Raw genomic sequence first — 23,567 nt, forward strand, 5'->3', positions numbered from 1 at the left:
AGAACTCATACAGTGAAAGTTTCTATTTGTTTAAATAGTGGATAAAACACAATAAAGATATTTAAATCCATATTTGGTAATGCGACACTATAGAAGCCAACCACATTCTTTTTGCTCAGAACAGCCATCTGAGTGGATGGAAAGTATGCTTTTAAAAAATCTCTTTAGGTTTGGCTGTTTTAGCTTAGAATGTATGGCTGTCAAGTTACTAAAAGCTGCAATGGCAGTATGGGAGCATTACACAAAAATGCTAGAATTGTTTTTCTGATAAAGCAAGATGAAATTTAACTTTAAAAAAAAAAAAGTCTCACAGCTATGTGTTAAACTTCTTTCCTCCTCCAGGCTACAACTATACATTAAACCATGATTAAAAGAAAAATGTGAACTTGGAAGATGGAAGCCTTATATTGGGACTTCAGTCTTGTAAGAACTACAAACTGTGATTTTATCAGGATAGCTGCCAAAGGCTAAAGGCCAAATCTCACTGAAGTTTCAATACTTTACCCATGGTAAAGTGTTTCACAGCAAGTGAATTTTCAGATTCCTATACTCTACAAAATGGTGTGGTTTCTGGAATATAACCTACCACAGGAAGTGCAGGCTGTTCCTCAACTCTGTATGTTTGCATGCTACCTCTTCTGCTGGAATGATTCTTGAAATAATGAAAGAGAATCTTAAATGACTTAAGACTGTTACTTTCTTGATGCTACCAAGGAATGCAACAATGAAAATGCAACAAAAAAAAGATTAGGTTTCATTCAAGCTGCATCATTTTTTCAGCAAAATAGTGTTTATTTAAAGTGAGATTTTGTAAAATATTGCAAGAGCTTTTAACCCTCAGTTCATGGGGTCTATTACTACTTCATTTAGAACCTAGTCAAGCTAATGCCAGTTGCAACAGACTATGAATGGATATATAAGCATTTAAGATACTAGACTTCTTACCACTCAGTCACATCAGTGTTCAATTTATAAAATACAGCGGAGCCTGAGGATGTAGCTACTACAGAATTGCTATTGTGTCCTATAACTAGGCTCATACCTGTGACTTGTTAGGGATCTCAATATTTACTACGAGACATCTATCAGGTTGAGGAGTGAACCTATAAAGGAGGCAATATGCAAGCCATCTAGTTTCTGAGAATGGTGATGGAATTCCAATAGTGATGTTAACCCTGGATCTTATCCAAGCATGCCATATTACTAGCCTATATACCCCAGCTGCTGAAATTGAGCAAGCTTTGTTTCAACTCCCTTCAGACGCTGATAACTGCTGTGAAAGGATGGATCTTCCTTATGCTAGCCTTCTAGACACTGTAAAGGAAGAGTGAGGCTCTACTTCTATACTTCGGGGGGGCAGGAATCTGAAATGCAGGAATTAAGGGCTTGTCCACATGGTGGGGTAATGCGCACTACAGGGGTGTGATTTTTAAAGCATGATAACATGTTGCAGATTAATTGGTCCACGTAAACCACGCTGGTGGCTCACTAACTATTTAATGTATGTTAAAACCCACCACAGAATCCAATTCAGACCAATGAATGGAACACATCAGGGAGTTTTAGAAATCACATACCTTAGTACATGATACCTCACTGTGCAGATAAACCCTAAGTTGAGTAGGGTCTTATCTGGCAAAGGAAAGAGCAACAATACTGAAGATGCCTGTCTACAGACTCAAACGCTATCTGTTTACATTCAGTTCACATAAGGAATGGCATCTTCACAAATCAGAGGGGGGTAGAGATGTAAGTGAAAATTCTAAAACCCAGAAGTCCTGGTGGCTAAGGCCTTGTCTACACTAGCACTTATGCCATCAAAACTTTTGTTCCTCAGGGGAGTGAAAAAACACCACCCCCATCCCCCCGCCGCAACATTGATTTTGCTGGCATAAGCACTGGTGTGGACAGCACTATGTCAGCAGGAGACACTCTCCCGCTGACATAATGCAGCCACACAAGCGCTCTTACATTGGGACAGCTGTACCCATACAGCTGTGCCACTGTAAATTTTAAGTGTAGACTAGCCTTTAATATATCTTACCTCCCTGGATAAACTTCTTTCAATAGTATGGGAAATTTTCAAGCAATGTGTCAGATTATACCAAAGTTGTCTCCAATCCCTTGACTTTGCTGTCTTTGTAATGTAAATTATTTCTCTCAAGTTTGTCCCACAGGAGAGGGAAATGCTATGGTATTGATATTGTCTCAAAAATGTACTGCTGTAAATTAAGGAACAGTTCTAGAAGTGTCCTTCTGTAGTACTTTTTGCTGGTATTCTAGACAGTATGATAGCTAGAACAAGATAGATTTGCGAATTTAAGTTATTCAACGTAGATGCTGCTTTAGGTCTCATGGAAAAAGTCTTGTTTTACAAAGCCGAAGTGGGGAAAAATGAAAAACATTCTATTTGGTGAGCATGTCTAGTATACCAAGATCATCCTTAAGCCTCTGCAAGAATTGAAGTAAAATGATAGATGTTGTTGGTTTGAAGTATTGATACTTCTAGCTCTGACAAAAGCAAAAATAATCTAAAGCTAACGCTGACTGATATTCCCCTCTTTTTCCTCAGTGCAGTAACTAAGTAATATTACACAATATTTACTGTAAGAAATTTGATTTACAATTAGTTTGTGGGAAAATAATCTGAACATTTTCTATTCATGTTAAAACAATTAGAAAAATATCTGCTATCTTACATTGCAGGAAGTTGGTTGGCCGGTGACTGAACTCCCAGAGGTAGTAAGTCTGGTATTCAATTCTTCTGCAAGGTGAGACTGCATATCAGAGCTGCTCTGTGGCAGAAGTGTTTGAAGATTCTGATTGCTGTACATAGTGGCCTCATCTTCAGTTATAACTTCCCAGCTCTTTTTTTTCCCCCCAGAAAAAAGTTTAAGAAGTATATTTTAAGTTACAAAATCTCAGATCAAGCCTTCTGACTAAACAAAAACACTGATTTGTATTTTAAACCCACACTGTTTTTACCTCAGGAGAATCTCTATTGTCTAGATTTTCTGTTTCTTCTGATATCTGTCGCCGATGGGTGAATGCATGTTGTGCCTCCAAATGAATATTACCACTGTCGACATCAGCTACGTTGTCCCTGCACGAAAGTAGGCAACTGTACAATAGTTAACTGTATCTTCCAACAGTAAATATCATAATAGCCCAGATGAGCAACAAAAACATTGCTTATAACCACTTTTGCCATTAGGAGGAGTAGCCAGAAGCCACAAAATGAACTCAAACTGAGTAGAAAGTAGAAGAGTCCACGACAATAGGGAGCAAGAAGCAGGAGTTAAAAAAGGAACCCAACAGAATATATTTTAAAAGTTCATGTGCGGGAAGGAGAGATCATGCAAACTACATGAGAAGGATTTCAGGTAGCCACTACTGGTAAGGAGAAAGCAGTCAGAGGCATGAAAATAATTTCTTCACACACAGTCATTATTAATCTCTGCTCTGACTGCAAGTAGTTTCCATTATGCTAGCAATATATTAGGTGAATATTTATCACTCTGGGAAATGGACTGAGTACTGTGAGAGTTGAACTGGTCACCAGTCAAAGTGTAATAACTTTTTTGGTCCTTAAGTTGCAAATAAAAAATGTTCCAAATTGGGTTAGCTAACTTGCGTTAGTTAACTAGTTGAAATAGAAGTAAACTAACATAGTTTAACTAATCAGACTTAAGAAAACACCTTTTATTTGAAATGTAGACATACAGAAAGAATTAAAAATGAAGATTTTCTACTAATTCCTGAGTTATTCATTCCCTGACTTGCACTATGGTACAGAATGACAAAAGTAAACTGCCAGTTGCAGTAAGGTATACTTTGAATCTTAAAGACAGAAGACATACTGAGCAGTTGGTCTTTTCCATTGTGTTCTTCTAGATTCATGGTTGACATAGTAGGTCCTACCAAGGATATCTTGTCTTTCTTCCCAGCCTGGAGGTAGAGGAGGAGATTCTTGTTGCTGCTGGCAAGCAGCATCCGGTTGGTCCAATATAATCCAGCCAGGCTATGAGACACAATGCTAATAACTAAGTAAAGATGCTTAACATTCATCAATGTTAAACCTGTAAAAGGAGAAGTGTCACAGTTCATCAAGCCACTGTCCTAACCGTAACAAAAATTCAATCTTCTGAGATAATTATGGAAAAATAAAATATTAAACTATCTTCACTCCTGGATTTTATAGTGCATTCTTTAGACATCTTATACTGTAAGGTCTTCAAGACATGGACTGATCTTAGGTACTTTAAGATAAGCAATCAGCACTAACAAAATGTTAAGTGAAATGTTACAGTGGGATTGGACTTCTTACATGTCTCACACCATTTAGTTTTCCTGGGGAAGTCTATGATAATTCATTTTATTCAGTATTTTTCAGTGTCAGCAGGTACATTCCATGGGCCTAGCCACTTTAGAATTTATTGCCACAAACTAAATTTAGACCTGTATGCATACAGACCAGTGGAGGAGCAGTATCTGATTTTATTATTTGTATTATTGTAGCACCTTAAGCTTAATACTACTTATATATAGGAATTTGTTTTTTTCTGGTTTGGGAATAGGAAAGATACTCAACAGTTTTTAAAATAAGGAATCTCATATGCAAGGTTCCAGTCCATAAATCTGTAGTAGACAGATCTGCTGAATTTATGGGTTTTATAACAGAAACAGTCTTAACCACACCTGAAGAGAAGGTTACTCACCTTGTGCAGTAACTGTGGTTCTTCGAGAAGGTGTCCCCCTGTGGGTGCTCCACTCTAGGTGTTCGGCGTGTCCTCGTGTCCCAGACCAGAGATTTCCGTCAGCAGTGCCCATTCAGGTCACACGTGCAAAGCTCATCTTCTAGCCCTAGCCTTTAGACTTTTACAGTGGGAACACTTTTGAGCTATGTGTCCCTCACTGAGGCATTGCATGCATTGGGAATGTCCGTCTGATGCTGCCATGGCATTCCTACAGGACGTGCATCTTTTGAAGCCTGGGAAACCAGGCATAATGATCAGTCCCCTGATGGAGAGAACTAGTCTACGATACGAAGGGTGAAGGGAAAGAATAAATTCTGGGAATTTAAAAAAAAAACTAGGGAGAGGGTAACTAACTAATTAATGACTAAACTAATACTAAAATAATGCTAACTATATGCTATCTCTGCACTAGGATGAGCTATCAAAAGAACTGTTGCTGGCTCAGTCTCGGACCGTGGATGGTTGAGAAGGAACTGAGGGAGTCAAGTCATGTGTGCATGGCTCGAGGCGCCAACAGCACTGCGAGACAAGTTGCGCATGCACGATCCAGATGGGCACTGCTGATGTAAATCTCCAATCTGGGACGCAAGGATGCACCAAACACCTACAGTGGAGCACCTGCAAGGACACCACTCAAAAGAATTAGTGATGCTGTTGAAAAAGCTGTTTACGGTGTTGGGGAAAGATCTTTACATCTAAATTGGACATGTTTACTAATAATTAGAAAATATCCACTGGAAAGAGTTCAAGTTTTGGTAACAGAAGATTATCAGTAGGCTGACTGGTGATATTTAACATTACATGGGAAGATGGAAATACAGGAAAGTGTTATTCCCAAGCATTTAAGGCCATTCAAACTTTTGTAGTTTTGTTTGTGTCAGCATTTATTGCCCTAGAGTTTTACCACCATTGTGTTTCATGCAGAATTACAGCTATATAAAAGTGAAAAGCAATGTTAAAAACAAAAATGATGGAAACGCTTTGACATCACAGTTAAACAAGGGACTGCACAGGATTATTGGATCTCCTTCTGATGCAAAACTAACTGATCCATCAAATTTCTAAAAGGTTGCTTGCAGCTTCATCATTTTTAAAAGATATTTTTATGCCTACAGCCTTTATTAGCAAGTTACAAGTAGAAGTCATACCATATGCACTCTTCAATACCAAATAATTTTCTCACCTCCAGTTCTTCAACCTGTTCTGTGTTTTCTTCTTCAGATCCATTGTTTTTAGGTAAGTATGTCATTTTTAATCTTAGGTGACCTTTAACTCTTGACTTATGACTGCAGAAGGGAAAAAAGTGTTATTGTGCAATGATATTTAAAGTCAAATCACAAGCCATTTTGTGACTTTTGTGACATTTGTTAAAGATACCAGATGTTTTGGTAATTTTTGGTCAGACTACCAATCCTATCTAGAAGTATGCAATTTGGTTCTAACAGTCTGAAAAAAATCTGTACAGTTTCTTATTGGCTGTCAAAGCAATGGTCATTGAAATCTACTGTGATAGTTGCTACTGGGTTTTATACTTTCAAGATAAAATAGGCTTTGAAATAATCTTGAAGTTTTGTAATTTCAAGATACCTAAAAGACCCAAATATTTAATTAGGAAGCCTGCTTAGTTCTGTTATAAAAAATCTGTACAGGGTGGATGCCTGAATACATCAAGTTTACCTGATGATTATCCTGAAAAAGTGTTAGTTATTCCAGGTGAGGAAGAATAATGTAACCAGAATAATCAGTTAAAAGATTTTGAAATGTAAATAGACATTTATCATTTACATAAGAAGTGTTGACAATACATTTCCAGCGCTCTCACTAAAGTATGCGAGAAAGATTCTTGTAAAACTGGAGTTGAAACAATTTTATTACTTCAAGTGTTATGGTGAAATAACGGTCCTAAAAATGTACAATTATACACACAGATTTAATGTGAAGTGGCAAAAAATTTACAACTTCTTTTTCAAAGTAAAAACTAACTAGTGACAATTACACAGTGACAAAGAAGATTTTTGTTTCTTTGTTTGGCTTTGGGGTTTGCTTTTTGGTTTTTTTTGAGTAGGCCATAACATTTGCTAAATAAAAACTGAAAAGATAGTTTTTCATTTTGCTCTCATGAAAGTTTCCACAGTGTGCAAAGCAAACTGAACTGATCAAAAACTAGTAGGAATGATATCACCATCATTATTATCGATAGCCAGTATTTGAACTACTGTTTCATGTGGACCACATTGAAAAAGCTGTATTTAGAGGAACTCTCAGTCTTGCAGGCCTACTTTTCCCTCAAACCTTAAATTACCATTTTGTATTTAGCGCTACCCTGTCGATACTAGGAACTTATTGATTGTTGAGATCAACGTGAGCACAATTCTGAAAGTGGGTTTAGTAAATTTGTCTGTTTATTGACTAGCAGTCTTTACAGCACTAATCCTGGATCTGTGGCACTGCCTTCCCACTGTGGAACACTGTTAAACTCATGTGGCAGAGACTGTAATGGGTAGATTTGTGCATAACAATAATAGCACTTGGAGGGATTCACAAACACAGCAAGTATTTGGATTTTTCATAGGTTTGCAGTAAAGGAAAAATGAATTTTAAAAAAATGATAATCAAAATGACATTTGTATGCCTTTCCTAACTCTGAAAGGGAAGTAACTTGGTGCTGACAGATTCTTTATTCTTTTGCATTTGAAATACTTCCCTTACTTCCTAGTGCGTTAAAAAGAATTTAAGATTCCACTAACAGCATACAGACTTTCTAGCTGTATTTCTAAACAGAAATCAACTGGAAAAAGTGTATTAAACTTAGGCACATTGTCAGCAATAATTAAGCAATGTTCAATTTTCTGTAGCTTAGGTGCCTACATGTAGAAGAGAAGATGAAATTTGTAGTGTTTGGGTCAAGGGTAGGGTACTAAAGGTTCACACTGTGTTTTTAAATTCCTGGATTCCCTAATATATGCCTATAGGACTAAACACTCTTCAAATGCAAAAATAAGTTATATTTTTCATTGTAGTCAAATGAAACTTATTTGGATTAAGCCACACAAAAAAGGAACATCTTTCTAGATTAGAGAAGGATACAGTTGACAGCTAAAATGGTTCAATTATGTCATAATACTGGTTAGTGATTTTACTATGTGGTGTATAAAGTTAATTTAGACTATGTTATAATTTTAGCCCCATGAACTTTATCTCATGCGCTGCTGAAAAAATGTTATAATTTAAAATTAGTCTTCAGAAATTTAAACAAGTGACAACACCGATTTATTGATACATTAATATACTGCTTCATTCAGCTGCTCAGATACTATGGTGAGACATGAAAGTACACAGAGAAGCTACAGTTTATAGCAAGTTACAAGTTTACACAGGAAAGTTAACATTTTAAAATGTTTGATGTTTACTGACCTTCTTGGATGAAGAACAAAATCTTTAAAGGTGTATGGTCTCTCCATACTTGGATTTTCTGTCTGGAATGAAACAACATTTTTTTTTCCAAGTCTACTCTGTAAAATCAATATCTATAAGCCTCTTTTTCCCCCCAGAGAAGACATTTTCTTCAGGTAACCAAAAGATTTTAGTAAAATAAGAATAAGATATTAATGTTTCTCTCTTAATAGTTAACCTAGTTCCCAGCTTGAAGAAAAAAATACTCTGTAACCTTTCTTCCTTACCATATAGTTTCTATTGCTTGGGGGAGGGGGAAAGGCTTTTTGAGGCAACCATGTTTAGCCTAGAACTGAGAGGCAATTTCTTTATTTTCAAGCACTCCACATGTAAAATGTGTTACCATATCCCTCCCCCACTCAATATTTTTCAAATACAAATGTCAGATTTAATAATTGCATTTCAATTTTAATTGCCTGAGAATCCCAAAGCAGCAAACAAAAAGTTATGAGTACTTGAAAATCTCTGACTTCTCATGCTCCTAAATGAATCTGATCCACAAAAAAACCATAAGGCATATGATTATTCAGATATAACTTATAGGACTGCATCCGAGGTCACAAGTACAACACAGAACTTAGTTTACTCTTTAAAATCCACAGCATGTAAGTCATAGCTGATATTTATTCTGTAATCATTACAATAATATCTGAGTTTTACAGTGCTGTGTGATAAGGAAAGTGTTAGCCTTCTGTGAATTTCTTGCCTGACACAAATGTTTACTAAGTGATAGGCTGTTCAAAATTTCTAGTGAGTAATTCCAACCTAGTTAAATAATACATTTTAATAATTTATAAGTGTAATATGCTTGAAGGGGGAAAATGTAAACACTTGCTGTATCTGTACTCCTGTCAGTCAAAAATGACTTTATATCAAACTGTACCAGCTTTAAAGGAGGAGTTATCACCATCCATCCAGACATGTACTTTTAAAAAAACTGTCTATTGTGTATCCAAAGGCTTCTGGGCTCCTTAGTAGGTTTAGCATGATTAGCAGTAGGTTTAGCCCAAATAGATACAGAATCTGGAGAATACATCATGTTTTAGACTTATAATTGCAGGAAAAGTTTAAAATTTATGCTATTGATTTGCACTAATCGATCCTGGGGTACGTACTGGGGAAGAAGCTTGAGTGAAACTGTTTGTGTATTATTTTCACATTTAATGGTGTGTGTCTTGTATATTAATATACATTTATATATATGCAGATTCATTACTACACACACACATGCGTGTGTAGCAATGCACCTATACACATGGTTATGTAAATGCTTGAATTTTAAACATCTGAAATCCTTCAAAACGGTTATTTCACACAAACTCGTTTCCAAAAATTTAGTGACTCCTTGTTTAAAAGGCTCATCACAAGGAATTGTTGCTCTTTTTAATATTTTATACTTCGATTTACAAGGGATCAAAATACATAGTCTGAGGTTGCTTGCACTGCTATAATTTGAAATAGTAAACACAATCCAAAAAAATCATGAAACAGAAATCGCAAAGGAAAACTCTTTTTCAATCTCTGATTTCTAGGATATGACCATTACCAAGCCTAGGATTTCAGGCAACATATATGGCATTATACACCAAATCTAATAGTGGGGGTTCAAAGGGTTTTCTGAACCTGGCATCTTTTGCACTGATGCTCTGAAAGAAAAATGTTGATCTCTTATACTTCAGATGTTTAAGATAAATCCAAATGTTTTCTATCGGTACAGATTGGGGATTTGAGGATCCTATCATTAAATAAACTCTCTCAAAAGCCTGACATTTTAGAATTGCACTCAGTTTGAAGAGAGCAATCATCTCTGCCCTAAGAGCCTGCACACACATGTTTATGTTTGCAGCATCAAGACCTTAATCTGTAAGACAAATTTACAGACCTCTTGACCAAGTCAAGTACTTCCAGGAAGTTAAAAGGGAAACAATTTTTTAAAGTTACAATATTCCCCGTAGTATTTGCAACATATACACTGTGAAAATGCATGAACATAGAGAAGTTGTCTAGAAACGGTTTTTAATGGCCAAACTAAGAATTGCAAGATGTAAACAGCACACAACATGTAAAGTAAGTTAGATGAAAATAACTTAACATGGGAAAGAACATCAAGGATTAAACAAACTGTATCTTTCAACATTATTAATTGTATTACTATAGTGCTTAGGAGCCCCAATCACAGGCCAAAACCCCATTGTACTAGGTGGTGTACAAAAAGAACAAAAAGACAACCCCCGCACCCCACATAAAATAGGATTTAAAACATTTTTTTTTAGAAGTCACACTCCACAATGGGTTAAATTTTCATAAATGAACATCTAAACTGCACAATCAATAACAGATTAAATGGCAAACTACATATATGATAAGCAGTTTAATTTCATGCATATTTATAAGCATATTTTTGAACATTACACTTTTTTATCTCAAGCTTAACAGTGTAACAGACTGCTCTATTCTGCTGCATATGGAAACAATTTTCAGCTTTTAAATAAGTTAACAGAGCAGAAGTTGTTCATTATGCTGTTAAATGGAATTTGTCAGACATCTAAAACAAGAAGTTGCAACTATTTGTTGCAACACCACCACCAGAGGGCTATTCTAGTGCAGTTCTCTGAAGTATGTAGGAAAAGCTATCATGCTGTTCTCTTTTCAGAATATCCAATATTACTTCCCTGGGAAGCTCATTACTTCTGTTAAAGAAATGATACACTATTAAAAAATAACTCCTTCTAGCAGTCTCTGAAAGTAAGCAGCATTATACCATCACTTTTTATGTGCAAGTGAGCAACTGCAGAAGTCAACAGGACCTATTCTGAGTGTTACTTGTGTAATTGCTATTCACTTTTATGGGAATTAAGTCCATGCATCATAAAGTGATTTGAGAGCCAGATCCTCAGTTCTATTACTGTTACTTTGTCCTAAATCAGCATTGCTCCACTGAAGTCAATACAGCCACACTGGATTTACACCAGTTGAAGATATAACCTTAGAACTTTAATTGGTACCAATCTCCATTGGCAATGATGATCAGACTATATTGTGCTCTGTTAAATAAATCAATCCCATTTTGCCTATTCATTCTTCACTAGAGGAGCTGGTCAGCAGTGCCTCAAAACAGAAAAGCAAAAAAATAAGTGGCCACCATGTCCTACATAGCACTGCAACTAGTGCCCTGAACTCAGTTTTTCCCAATAGTGAAGTGTCTTCTTTCTAACTGGAACATGAGACAAAAGCTTGTGCATAGCTCTTGTTATTTCAAGAATACTTTCATCATGGCATTCTTTGATGGTAGTTAAGTACTACTGACAGCAGTAATAGATCAATTATCAGCCCTATATTCCAAAATACCCATCAGATTTAGTGCTAAGGCCATGTATCTATTGGTCTAAAGAATTTTAGAGCCATTTAATTCTCACCTCTCCTGACTGTGGTATTTCCATTTCACAGATGGGAAAACAGAGAATAAAGCGTCTATGGTCACAAAATCAGTGTGGGAAGCTAGAAATAGAGCGCTGTTCTTAACTCAAACTATTAGGCGGTTTCAAAAATGAATCCTGGAAATAAATAGTTTCATCTGCTCTAAATAGATATTTCACTTTGCATCATGACATCTAACATGAAACTGAGTTTTCTTTTTAACTGTAGTATCATTGTCTCTCCTACTTGTATTTCTATAAATGTTATAACAAATTTTTGACTTTGCAGATTCAGGGGGTCTAGGATTCTACTGCTGGCTCTGACCAATTCCCAGTTCAAATTACTGTCTTTAGGTAGTACACAATGGCCTCAGTTAGCATAGGTGTCTTCTTGTATTATGGTGTTATGTTTTTGAATAATCAAAGAAGTGGAAGAAAGTGATAAGTCAATTTCCTAACCAGAGTGATAGCTGGCAACTGTTATTTTCAGTCTTTAAAAAAAAAAAAAAAGGCGTTATGTAGGTGAGCAAAGGAGTAGGAAAAGGAAGTACATGGGACATTGAAAAAGAGGAAAGGAAAGACTGACTATGGAGAATAAACAGAGTTACAGAGAAAGATGGATGAGAAAAGGTCAAAACAAATAGTCAATCAGCAAAGAAGAATACACAGAATCTAAACTGGAAGAAAAAAAGGTCTGACATTATTTGTCTCCAGAGAACTGTGGAGCTGCTGTTGCCTCAGCTCCTGCTTGATGGAAGGTGGCAGCAGAGGCAATGTCTCTTCTGGAGACAGCACTACCTCAAACATTGTACTTCCTGCCCCATCCTACATGGCTGAGAATGGGGTTAGTGAAAAGCCTAGTGTTCCTCTACTAAGACTTGCCCACTCTGGGAACTTCAGTACAGCTTTTGTTGGAGTAGGAAGGAGAATAACTGTTCTTAGCTGGGTTCTCTATCTTAGTTTTCCCATCTTTAAAATGGCTGCTGCAAGATCTTTTTAGCAATTTGTGAAGTCTTCCAATCCTTGGACGAAAGCACTATATGCAAGTGCAAAATATTATTCATCTCCCACTCCTAATTTTTGCTGCACAAGCTTCCTTAAAGCTGAAGAAATGGTTTTGCAAATGGATGAAAATTGCAGAATAAAAAATGTACACAACTAGATTAGTTCAACTGTATTTCTTACTGTGTCAGTTTTCAGTATTTGTCTTCAGCAAAAAAGAATATTTAAAAACAAAATGTTTAAAATTAAGAGCAACTGAAAAGAAAGCCTTATTAGAAGTTAGAATGAGGGAACATCTTCACTGACAGCGGCATATTCACTGCAGTCAGATTGATCTATCTGCATTGATTGAGCGGGCAGTGAAGACCCAATTAATCGATCCAAAAGATGACTTGTTAAAACCACCCCCTCAAGTGGCGCAGGGCAGTGAAGATGCCACGCACAACAGAAGTTAAGTCGTCGACGGGAGTTATGCAAGCTACTCTTCGTATCTTGCGTAACTCCTGTCGACTGCTGCCAAATTTTAAGGTAAGTGTAGACCAGGCCTGAGAAATGGGAAATTAATAATCAGCCTAATCTTTAGGATCTGAACATCAAACCTTAGTTTCTTCATGAACAAAGAGTAAGAGAATTCATATTTATTATTAGAAGGCTATACTTAAGCATAACATTGTTTAGATTGCATTATTTTAGTTCTGAGAAAGATCTTTGCCAAAAAATTAGATAATTTAATAAAGTCTACTTATACAATATGATTATCCTGATGAATAATATATAATTGTGTAAGCCAACAGTATTGTTTGAGGTAATTTTAAATACAAACCGGTAATTGATAAAGAGGAACATCCACTTGGCCTAGAAAGTCATCTCTTGTCTGGAAAAAAAATGGAAAAGTTTTAAATCACAAAAAAATGTTATGAAGTGATAAACCCGTAAAATATTGTCTCTAGTTCATGGAAAGTGCTAATATTGCAATGCAGTCTAAGAATTTGAAGTTATCCTAATGTAGATTATATAAAATGCAATGCCCTGCACAGATACATATGTTCATTAACCTCTTTTCCAATACCTTCCTCAAGCCTGACATCTTTTAGCATACCTAATGGTTGGAAGCTTTGATTTAAAGGACTCTTGGAAGTCAAGTCACTTTCCCTCCCCTGCAATCCCAGTAAACTGATGGACTCTTAGTACATACATCAACATTTGAAACAATTATAGATGGGGCTGACAGCACAGCCTATTAAGGTTGCTTGACACTTCCAATTACAGGACCGTGTTTTCAGTTCCTTATAACTTTGCCAAATATTAACCATGTGCACTGAAAGTTAACATGCGAGGTGTCTGCCTCAGGCATAAATTTACTGGAAAATTTCAGCCAAAACAATTCAGCCATTTCTGAAAATGATGTTAGGGAAAAATAGGTTTTACCCATGTTAAGTTCTAGTGACCTTTACTTTGAATAGCTTTGGAGCAGGGATTTGAAATTTGGACGCGGGTGAGCTTTGTGTCAGAGATGTGTCTTTTGCCTTCCTATGAAAATCCACCCAAATCTGACCTTTGGTAAAAATAGGCCGACACTTTAGGTTTTTAGCAGCGAACATCATTTCATACCTCAATGAGCATGCTTCATCCCCTTTAGACTGCTCCTACAACATCCCCTCACACAAAGTGAGCATATTCCCTCCAGAGATCAAAACGGACCTTTCCCCTGAAATGCCTACTCTGGGCTCAGCCCTGAAACTGTAACTGAGACCAGGGAACTCTTACTAACTCTTACTAACACACATCACCTTCCCAATTGCACCCAAGTACTGTGGAGGAGGAAATGGATTCAAATGTAGAAGGAACAAAAGCCAGACCAGGGAGGATGAAAAAGGAGTGAAGTGGGAACCTGCTGAGACTAAGACTGGATTTAAGAGGTAGGGGGCAATATCAGGAAAAGAAACTGGGACTGGCTGGGCAATGAGCCTCAACTAGGAACCTGGAATGCCTACAGCCTCATTTTTCAGAGTATGTAGCATTATATAGCTCTTGACATTTTCAAGGAACAGCTCCCATTGACTTCAGTTGCAGTTGTGACTGCCCAGCACTTTTGCAAATCAAAAAGGGTCTCAAGTTGGGCACCCAAAAGATGAGGAACACACAGTTAATGACCACCTCTGAAGAGTTTGATTCAAGCGATTTGCCCAGCAACACACAGGAACTCTGTGACAGAGACAGGGATAGAATCCAATTCCCCAGGGCAACATTCAACTGCCTTCACCATTAGACAGTGCTTTCTTTCTGCAATCCCATGTCTCATTCACTAGCCACTTCCAACTTCTGCAACAAATGAGGCAGGGATCTTATAGACAATGGCCTTTTCATTACACAACCCTTATTCACCCCCAGCACAGTTTCATCTTGTGCAATGAATAAGGCAGGAGTCCTGTGGAAAAAAAAGTATCTGATCATATAATTAGAGACTATATCAATACATACACACAAGGATGCCAAATTACGGGTGCATATGTGACCTTAAATCTAGCATTTCGTAAATAGTGTGCATGACTTTGCAACCTTTATGTTCCTTTAACATAGTTTGTGTGTAATACTCGGAATAATGGTGTCTGTACCACACTTAGCATAATATGTGCTGGTCCAGACTAAGGCTGCTAGGTAATACAAACAGGTAAGTTAACGATCATATGAAAGTATATATATAATTCAACCTGATATCACTTTGATCTTCAGAGTGGTTGTCACAAATGACAGTTACATATGCTTTCTCAAGTTTATGCTACCCAGATTCCTGGATTGTACTTTCTTTATATTGGTCTACTTTTATCCTTAATGGAATGTTACTGATGTATCCTCCTACTGATGGAGCAAGTATCTATTGAACTCAAATATCCTTCAATAAGCATGCTTACCTAATCTATCCAAGCTCAGCTATGAGACCACTCTGAATGATTCACTGGTTTTTGAAGCAGAGCTAGTCACCACCATGCATGAAATATTTATGTTGCTCCAATGCTAGTCTCAGATCTCCCTCCCAAAATGGGAAGGCCAAGATGCCTGTAACTCCCAGACAGCTGTTCACGACATCCTCCATCCCTGGGTTCAGAACTCACAATTTAAGCAATACATTTCATCTCGAACAAAGAGAAACAAATACAAGTTTACACAATTAATTCTCAGCACAACTACTGAAGGATATGAAATGAAAACTGTCCAATTCAACTAGTATAATTATTTTCATATGAATAAAACAATGAAGATGAATATGGGGCTCGCTTTTTTGGTATTCATGTCTTTTCTGATATAGATTGAATATTGTCTTTTTAACATTAGTAAATCATCAAATCATAAGCAAAAGTGTCAAGCTCATGAATTTCTCAGACCCGGGGCAAAAACTAATCAGAGACAGTAGTGGTAAAAATCAACGGAACTTTTCCAGCATTGCAGGAAGTGAGCAAGAAACATCTGCAGCCCCAGTGGAATGACATTGTATTGCAGAGATAGCCGCTCAATTTACAGTTGATCTGGACACACTCTTGTAAAAATTATAAGCCAGAATTTAACCAATGTCCTACAGTTGGAGGAGCTAAAAAACTTTAATAGATTCAATATGCCCACCACTTCAACTAAGGGCAGAAAGCTCTCAAAAGGGAGGCCTGTAAGCAAGACAAAGAGGAAACTGTACATGCCTGACATTTCCAAAGTAAGTGTAGTTATAGCAGTGTCGGTCCCAGGATATTAGAGACACAAGGTGGGTGAGGTAATATCTTTTATTGGACCAATTTCGTTTGTCAGAGACACAAGCTTTCAAGCGACACAGAGCTCTTCTCTGAAGAGCTTTTCTTTCTCACAAACAGAAGCTGGTCCAATAAAATATATTACCTCCTCTACCTTGTATCTCTAATTTCCAAGATAAATTAAGCAAGGACTACTATACACATATTTAACACATACATTCCACACAAAATGTTAGTATGTTGCTTTATGGCGAGTATTTTAAAAAGGCCCAGTTCTGTTCCTTCAATCACCTCTAATAAAGTAATTCGGAAAAAAATTCAAAATTGGCTCAAATCAACTATGACATTCACTTCACCATAGGGGTAACACATTAGTATGAGAACTGTATCAGATATGTTCCATACTTGTAAAGCAGTGCATGACCTATTCATGAAACAAACTTTAAAGAGAAAGGAAGTAAATGCAAAACACAAATGGTACAAGTGCTGTATACAAACTCCATAGCTTGTAGAAATCTGCCTTTATTATGAGAAATGCTACTTGAGTTAAGTTGATAAGGGATATACCAGTCAGACATGCAATCTCCCTGAAGTTATTGAAGAGCCTAAGGAGATACTGATGTTCCACTGGAGTAAAATTCAAATGAACAGGCACTTAAGAGTATGAAAGGCAGTAAAGCCTTCTGGCCTGAATTGGTTTACTGTAGATCTCTAAAACATGTTCAGAAATCCGCCTCTTAATGAAGACAGATTCTACCTTTATCAAAGCTGGGTAAATACCCACTTAAGCCCTTTACATTGTGAACAGAAATGACATTTTAGGTAAAGTGCTGGATTATAAGCAAGAAATCACTATTTCCCCATCAAGCTTGATCCCATCTTGAACCCATCAGACCGTCTTACAGCTTCTGGCAGTTTGCGCAGATTTCAGTTTTATAAACTTCAGGTCAGATTTTTAAAGGTATGTAGGAGTGTAAAGGTGCAGACTGGTGCCTAAACTTGAAATCAATAAGAGTTAGGTGTGTAGGCATTTTTAAAAATCCCATTAAGCACCTAAATAATTTCCAAAACCTGGCCCTTAGCCCAATTGCTATAAAAGAATTTCATTTGGAGAGACATGAAGCACAAGACTGCAGGGTCAAATTACAACAAATGTAAGAGGCCTGCTCAATTTAAGAGATTATTCCAGTATAGTGTGGAATATAAATAGGGTTTCCATCCTGATTGGTATCATAAATAGAATCCAAAATTTTGACTTAAAGTAGAATATTGGGATAGAGAGGCTACAAATGCATAATGAAATTTGAAATTATGAATAGTTTTTTTTTCCTCTGAAGTTTTTGTGGTCTCATCACTTATATGCTTAATGAAGTTAAAAGGAAAACACTATTAAATAAAAAACTAAAAGCAAGGAATTAGCATTAGCTGGAAGTTATGCATTTTTATTTCAGGAGCTGGAAAAAAATCAGAATATTTCTCTTAAATTAGCTGTTTAGTAGAGAGCAGAAACTTAAACACTTCGGGTCTGTCTAGAGCTGAAAGTGTGTGTGTGTGTGTGTGTGTGTGTGTGTGTGTGTGTGTGTGTGTGTGTGTGTGTGTGTGTGTGTGTGTGTGTGTGTGTGTGTGTGTGTGTGTGTGGACTCAGACTTAAAAATTTGTACACTTTCTTGATGATTCCGAACAGTTTTCTGAATTTTGTGCTAGATTTTCATACAAATGCAGCCATCCAATTTTAAACTGAAGTGTTAGTCTGCAGGGGAATAAAAGGTTTTGTATTAAAGGGGTTTTTTTTTTTTTTTGTTTTTTGTTTTTTAAAGAGAGATAGTAACTGGTATTACATCTATCCCACACCAATACGGTTTTACAAATTGTATTTGTTTTCTTTTTTAATCCTGCTCTCCCTTCCAGCTGTGTGACTTACACAGATGGGAAAAAGTTAAATGAACATACTGAATGCTGTCAAATGCAAATAAACGAAGAAATAAAATCAAATTCTAATTTTTCAGTCATACTAGTAATAGTAACCATAATAGACCATAAAAATTACTTATACAATAGTTAACATTTTCAGACAGAAGTATCAATTTAAAGGGACAACAACTTGAAATTGACAAGTACTAATGAAGATGAGGAAACAGATCATAGGAACTAGTCACACACATATAGGCTGTTAAAAATTAACCCACCGCTGTCACACCTTCAATGCTGACTTGCAATCTCTACTTCTGCTAAACAAGTCTGCTAAATGTGTCAAGTTGTGTGACAATTTTGCAGTGTGAACCAGTTTATATTTAAAGCCAAGATGAAAGAAGCAGGGAGGGGAGGGAAAGCATTATTCTCTTTTCATTCATCTACCAGCAATAGCTTTCCACATGGCAGAATCTCTAAGGACTTATTTCCATCCGATTGTGACTATTAGTGAATATGCCTCAGGGCAAAGTACCAGATCTCTAGATATATTAGTGGACAGATTAAAGTCTTGCAGTATATGTAGAGTGAGTCTAAACATTTTTAAACTTTGTAGACTTTTCACATTCAAACAAATTAAATTATTAAAACAGATTTAAAATATTTAATATTAAGCAAAGCAAAACCTATCAAATTAGAGTCTTCCTTCTAGGAAGTCATATAACATGATTAACTTTTTGAAACCGAGACGTTAATTCTGCTCGTCTTTACATAATGGGTATGTGTCTACACAGAAGGGCAGTGCTACACACAGAGAAGTTATACCAATAAATGCCAAGCCCCTTAATATTAGCATGGACACAGTTTTAGCATCTTTACAATCATGTCAGCTGGTCAATGCGGCAACACAACAGTGTGCTTACTTTATAAGTCATCCATGATCAAGTGTCACACAACAACATTAGCCTATTTATAGTACAAAGGCTGCTGCCTGACAGTAATTCTTAATTTTGTACCGTTTGCCCTTGATTACCGATTCTGTCCTTTCAAAGAAAGTAAGACTTTAAACAGGCATTGAACAGTTAGGATAAATCCAAGGTCCATTGAAAACAATGCAAAGATAAGAAACTGATTATGCAATGATTACTCCCTGTATCATTGCAGCACACCATGAGTCGTTTTATATTCTCTTATACTTTGGGTTTTGACAGTGTTTGTTAGTGTTAGAAGCCTTATGAAGGCAACAAAATGTTTTATATAGATCATGTAACTAAAGACACCACTGTCTGCAGGCACTAAGCCAAATAAAATCTGGAAGACATTAAGATTTTCTTTTAAAAGGAATGGATCAACTTAGGACATCATTAAAATGTATAGAGTGAAATGAGGCTAAAGTCTTTTGCCTAGACAGACTGAAGACAGGTTCTGGTTTTCAGCCTTGTTACATGGTTAGCTTCTGCCCACATAAATTTTAGCTATGTTGAAACCAACTCAGGGAACAAGTTTTTGTAACTGAAACAGTTATATTTATATCGTAAAAGGGGCCTACTCCATCTATTGTTAATCTCTACATTTAGAATTTCTGCAGCAATTCCAAACACTGCACGGAAGTGCTTGAAATAGATGGTAGCAAAACCAAGTCAAGTACAATTGGGGCTTCAGAGATAGGGTGCTTCTTTGCATGCTTAAGACTCTCTGTAATTTAATGGCGATATTTTCTCTCCTCCCACTTAAATTGGGTCTGGGCATGGCTAGGCACGAACACTGAAACAGAGGAAAACTGATTTGTCCCTTAAAAAAGGAGTTGGCATAATTTAGTTATGTGCAATTCAGCTGTGGAACAAAACAGACCTTGATTATGTTTCTCTTCTCTCACTTCTGTCAATGCCTCTGAGTACTTTTAGCTCTATTCTCAACTCCTTTGATTCTCAAGTGTCACCCATCCTCAATTCCCCAATCTCTGTGCCCCCTGGAACTTGCTCTCTCTCTCGTTATTCTGCTGCCAAATACTTCTGGAGGAAATTCTGGGTTTTAGCTCATCTTAACTCACCCTTACTAGAAAGCTTTACATCTCCATAGACTCTGGTACAAGCCCATAGTGCATCAATTCTGTCTCCAATTTCCTTTTAAAAATGCTCTTTCAGCATCCAAACTGCATTTGTCTACTCAGAATCTTCAAGTTCTTCAAAAACATCCAGGAAGTGTCCTTTCCCTCTCTTCCTCTTCATCTCCCTCCAACCAAGAAGTCTTCTCTTTTCACCTCTAACCCTTCAAGTCCTCCGTCAGCCCTTGTTCCTCTTTCCTTCTACCTTCTCCTCTAGTTATTTTCCCTTCTGTTTCCAAGCCTGTTTCTCTCCCTCTTAGCCCCAATCTTAAAAGCCTTCCCCCAACCATGTGCCTGCATCTTACTACTAGTTTTCCCTCTTCTCCCCAAGATTTTTGAGTGCACCATTGACTCAACTTCCTTACCTCCAGCTTCTTTAAATGTCTTTAAATCCCCACCCACTTTTACATCAATCCACGAGTTAGGCCTTAAGGTCACAAATCACTTCTTTCAGGCTAAATGTAAGGAGTGCTCCTATAATCATTTGATCCACCTGCTACCTTTGGACACTAGTCACTTTCCCTAGCATTCTACCTCTGCCCTTCTGATTCTTCTGACTTGCAAACCATTCATTAGTTTATGGCTGATGAGCCTTCTCTCTTCCTACATCTATTGGTATCCTACAAACTTCTCTTCAGTCTTATGCTCTATGATTCCGGTGACCTTCTGCGAAACTTGCTCTTCAAAACTGGCTATTCTGCCTCCCTTCTCTCTTTCTCTCAACACCAACGTCCATAATTTCAGTTTAATAGAACTCCCTCCCTAACCCTCTTCCTTCAATTTTTGTCTGCCTTAACCACTCTTTATCCACATTGTGTGTCATGGTTACACTACTCTTCATGTCCTCATCCAAAAAACTCTGACTCTAAGGCTTACTAGTACCTCTTCAAACAATCTCTCCTCCCTTATCAATAATCCTAACACCCTCCCTCTTTAGATCTGGTTGTCAATTTTGTCTTTAGCTCGGGAACTTGTTGACAGAGGAAATATTTTATTTTTGTTGAACACACTAAGTTAGCTTATGATACTACACAAAGGTTTTGTAATACTAATGACTTCTCCTACAAACAGAATTTATGACTAGCTCTTGGTGCTCAGCATAAAAGGACAATGTATTACAAGTTGAGAGACCCGTGATTTCAAGCCTCAGATTACTGAATGTGTATCTCATGATCAGTTTTCAGGGCAAAGCAATATTTTTAGTTCACAAATTCGTATGAGAGAAAGTGCTGCAACAGCTTTCATATATGAAGCTTCCCTGCATTCCAAAGGGGAAGCAACATTGCAGTTTTTTACATCATAACACTCACAAGCAACTGTAAAAAATGTAGCTCTCTCTTTTGCCTACAAATTGGTTTTTAAAACTGATTCAAATGCGTATTTCAGAAATGGGAGAAGATTTAATATTTGGCAAATGCTTGGCACTCCTCAAATAGAACATGCCTTTCAATTAAACTGGAATGTCGGACAAAAATCAACTCTACTTTACACTTTAAAAACGAGAACACTGTTACTGATAGTGTCTTTCTTCAGCCTGGTTTATTGCTAATCCACTTCATGCCAGTACTCACACTCCTGCTATTTTAGGCACACCAGCCTTGATAACCAACCTTTTAGCAGTGCTTTCCTACAGCCGGAGAGTAAAATCCTTTACTGCTACTAGTGGTTTGCAGGTCAAGTCTAATACATGGATCAGGTAGCAGGGGTGCTCTTTAGCAATATGTCTTATTATAAACAAGTCTGACTGCCACTGGCTTCAGAGAACAAGTGCCAGAATAGCACTGACACCCAGATATCACATATGCTAACATAATACACTGCCAATAGACTTGAAACAGTTTCACGAGAGCTCGGACCCACTTCTTTTAGAAGAGCCAGGGACGGTAGATGCTTATAAGCAAGAACTAATTTCTTGACAATTAGAGAAACTCAAAGTTTCTGCTTGCCAACCCAAAAGTTGGTAAGTCAATATAAAGTACACCAAACATTTTTATTTTACAAATATCAGAATTAAAAGCACATGAGGATGCAAGACAGCTAGCTATTCAACATACTCATACACAATCCTTAAAGAACTAATACAATGACAAACTGACTCTCAATGAGGAAAGCTATTGGAAGAAAATAAGCTAGATATCCTGAAACCCAATACAATTAAACATATAAAGTACATTCAGGTTCATCTGTTTGAATGCATGAAGTTCATGAGCCTGAAGTCCAAGTTAACAGTGAGGCTTTTGGACAGATCTTCATTTACCATCATGAAGTACATAAAATCTATTTTTAAATTTACATTGGGTTTGGTTTGTCTAGCTGAATGTGCTAGGGTCGTTCTCAGAGTGCGCCAATTAATCACATAATTTAAAAAAACCAAAAAAAACAAAAACCCTAACACCTGCACTCTAGTTAACTACTACATTCTTCAGAGTAACATTCTAAGAAGCTCTTGTACAAGACCAAAGTGTTCAAGTAAGGGATTTTCTCTACCAACTTTCCTTATTAAAATAAACATTTCAGTGCTTGTACTACAGAAAGCAGAAACACAACATGCTTAATTTTTCCTGCATAAATATTTGACCAGTTGCACATTAAACTAGTCTGCATACACAAGTCTATGGCTGTATGGGAGATGAGAAAGCATATAGTTTTTATTGGAGGAACATAAGGTATCAACTGAAACAGGAAAAAAAGCCAAAACAAAACAAACATGGATCCGGACTATTGCTACTTAAGAAAATAAAAGCTCAATGGATCCCTTTAAAAACCAACATTCTTTTTACTAACACATCCAGACATCAATGTTTCTTATAAGTCTGACGAGAATGAACAACTTTTCATGAGCCAGCAAAGTGGCCCCAGATTGAAATAGAAACTAAGAATTACTTGGTTGATTTGTACTTAAATCAAGAAAGTTTAGCTATTGCAATGTGTTCCATAAAATGATAATATATACCACTGTGAAATGGCAGTGGTAAATTTCAAGATAGCAAAATTTGATTTATATAAATTTCATAAGAGGGTTTTACATAATTCACAAAACAATTTTCATGAAAATATAAAAGCCAAAATTGAATTACTACATGAAATACTTTAAAAACTAATTCCATAGATAACAAAACAGCGAGAGTCCTGTGGCACCTTAAAGACTAACAAATGTATTTGGGCATAAGCTTTCTTGGGCAGAAACCCA

General features: G+C 36.8%; 1 protein-coding gene across 2 annotated transcripts in view; it reads right to left on the reverse strand.

The window, feature by feature from the left end:
• Positions 1-23,567, reverse strand: part of NEDD4 (NEDD4 E3 ubiquitin protein ligase) — a 100,845-nt gene that overhangs the window by 19,940 nt on the left and 57,338 nt on the right. For both annotated transcript variants that reach the window (XM_067555888.1, XM_067555886.1), the window contains 7 exons: positions 13,452-13,502; positions 8,172-8,233; positions 5,941-6,043; positions 3,861-4,021; positions 2,986-3,103; positions 2,700-2,867; positions 587-652 (listed from right to left, as the gene is read on the reverse strand). In XM_067555888.1, coding sequence (XP_067411989.1) covers positions 587-652; positions 2,700-2,867; positions 2,986-3,103; positions 3,861-4,021; positions 5,941-6,043; positions 8,172-8,233; positions 13,452-13,502 — 729 coding nt within the window. The remainder of the gene's footprint in view (positions 1-586; positions 653-2,699; positions 2,868-2,985; positions 3,104-3,860; positions 4,022-5,940; positions 6,044-8,171; positions 8,234-13,451; positions 13,503-23,567) is intronic.

This window comes from Emydura macquarii, unplaced genomic scaffold (assembly GCF_026122565.2).
Source record: "Emydura macquarii macquarii isolate MOO-44397 ecotype Brisbane River unplaced genomic scaffold, CSIRO-AGI_Emac_v2 contig_1644, whole genome shotgun sequence".
Lineage (NCBI taxonomy): Eukaryota > Metazoa > Chordata > Testudines > Chelidae > Emydura > Emydura macquarii.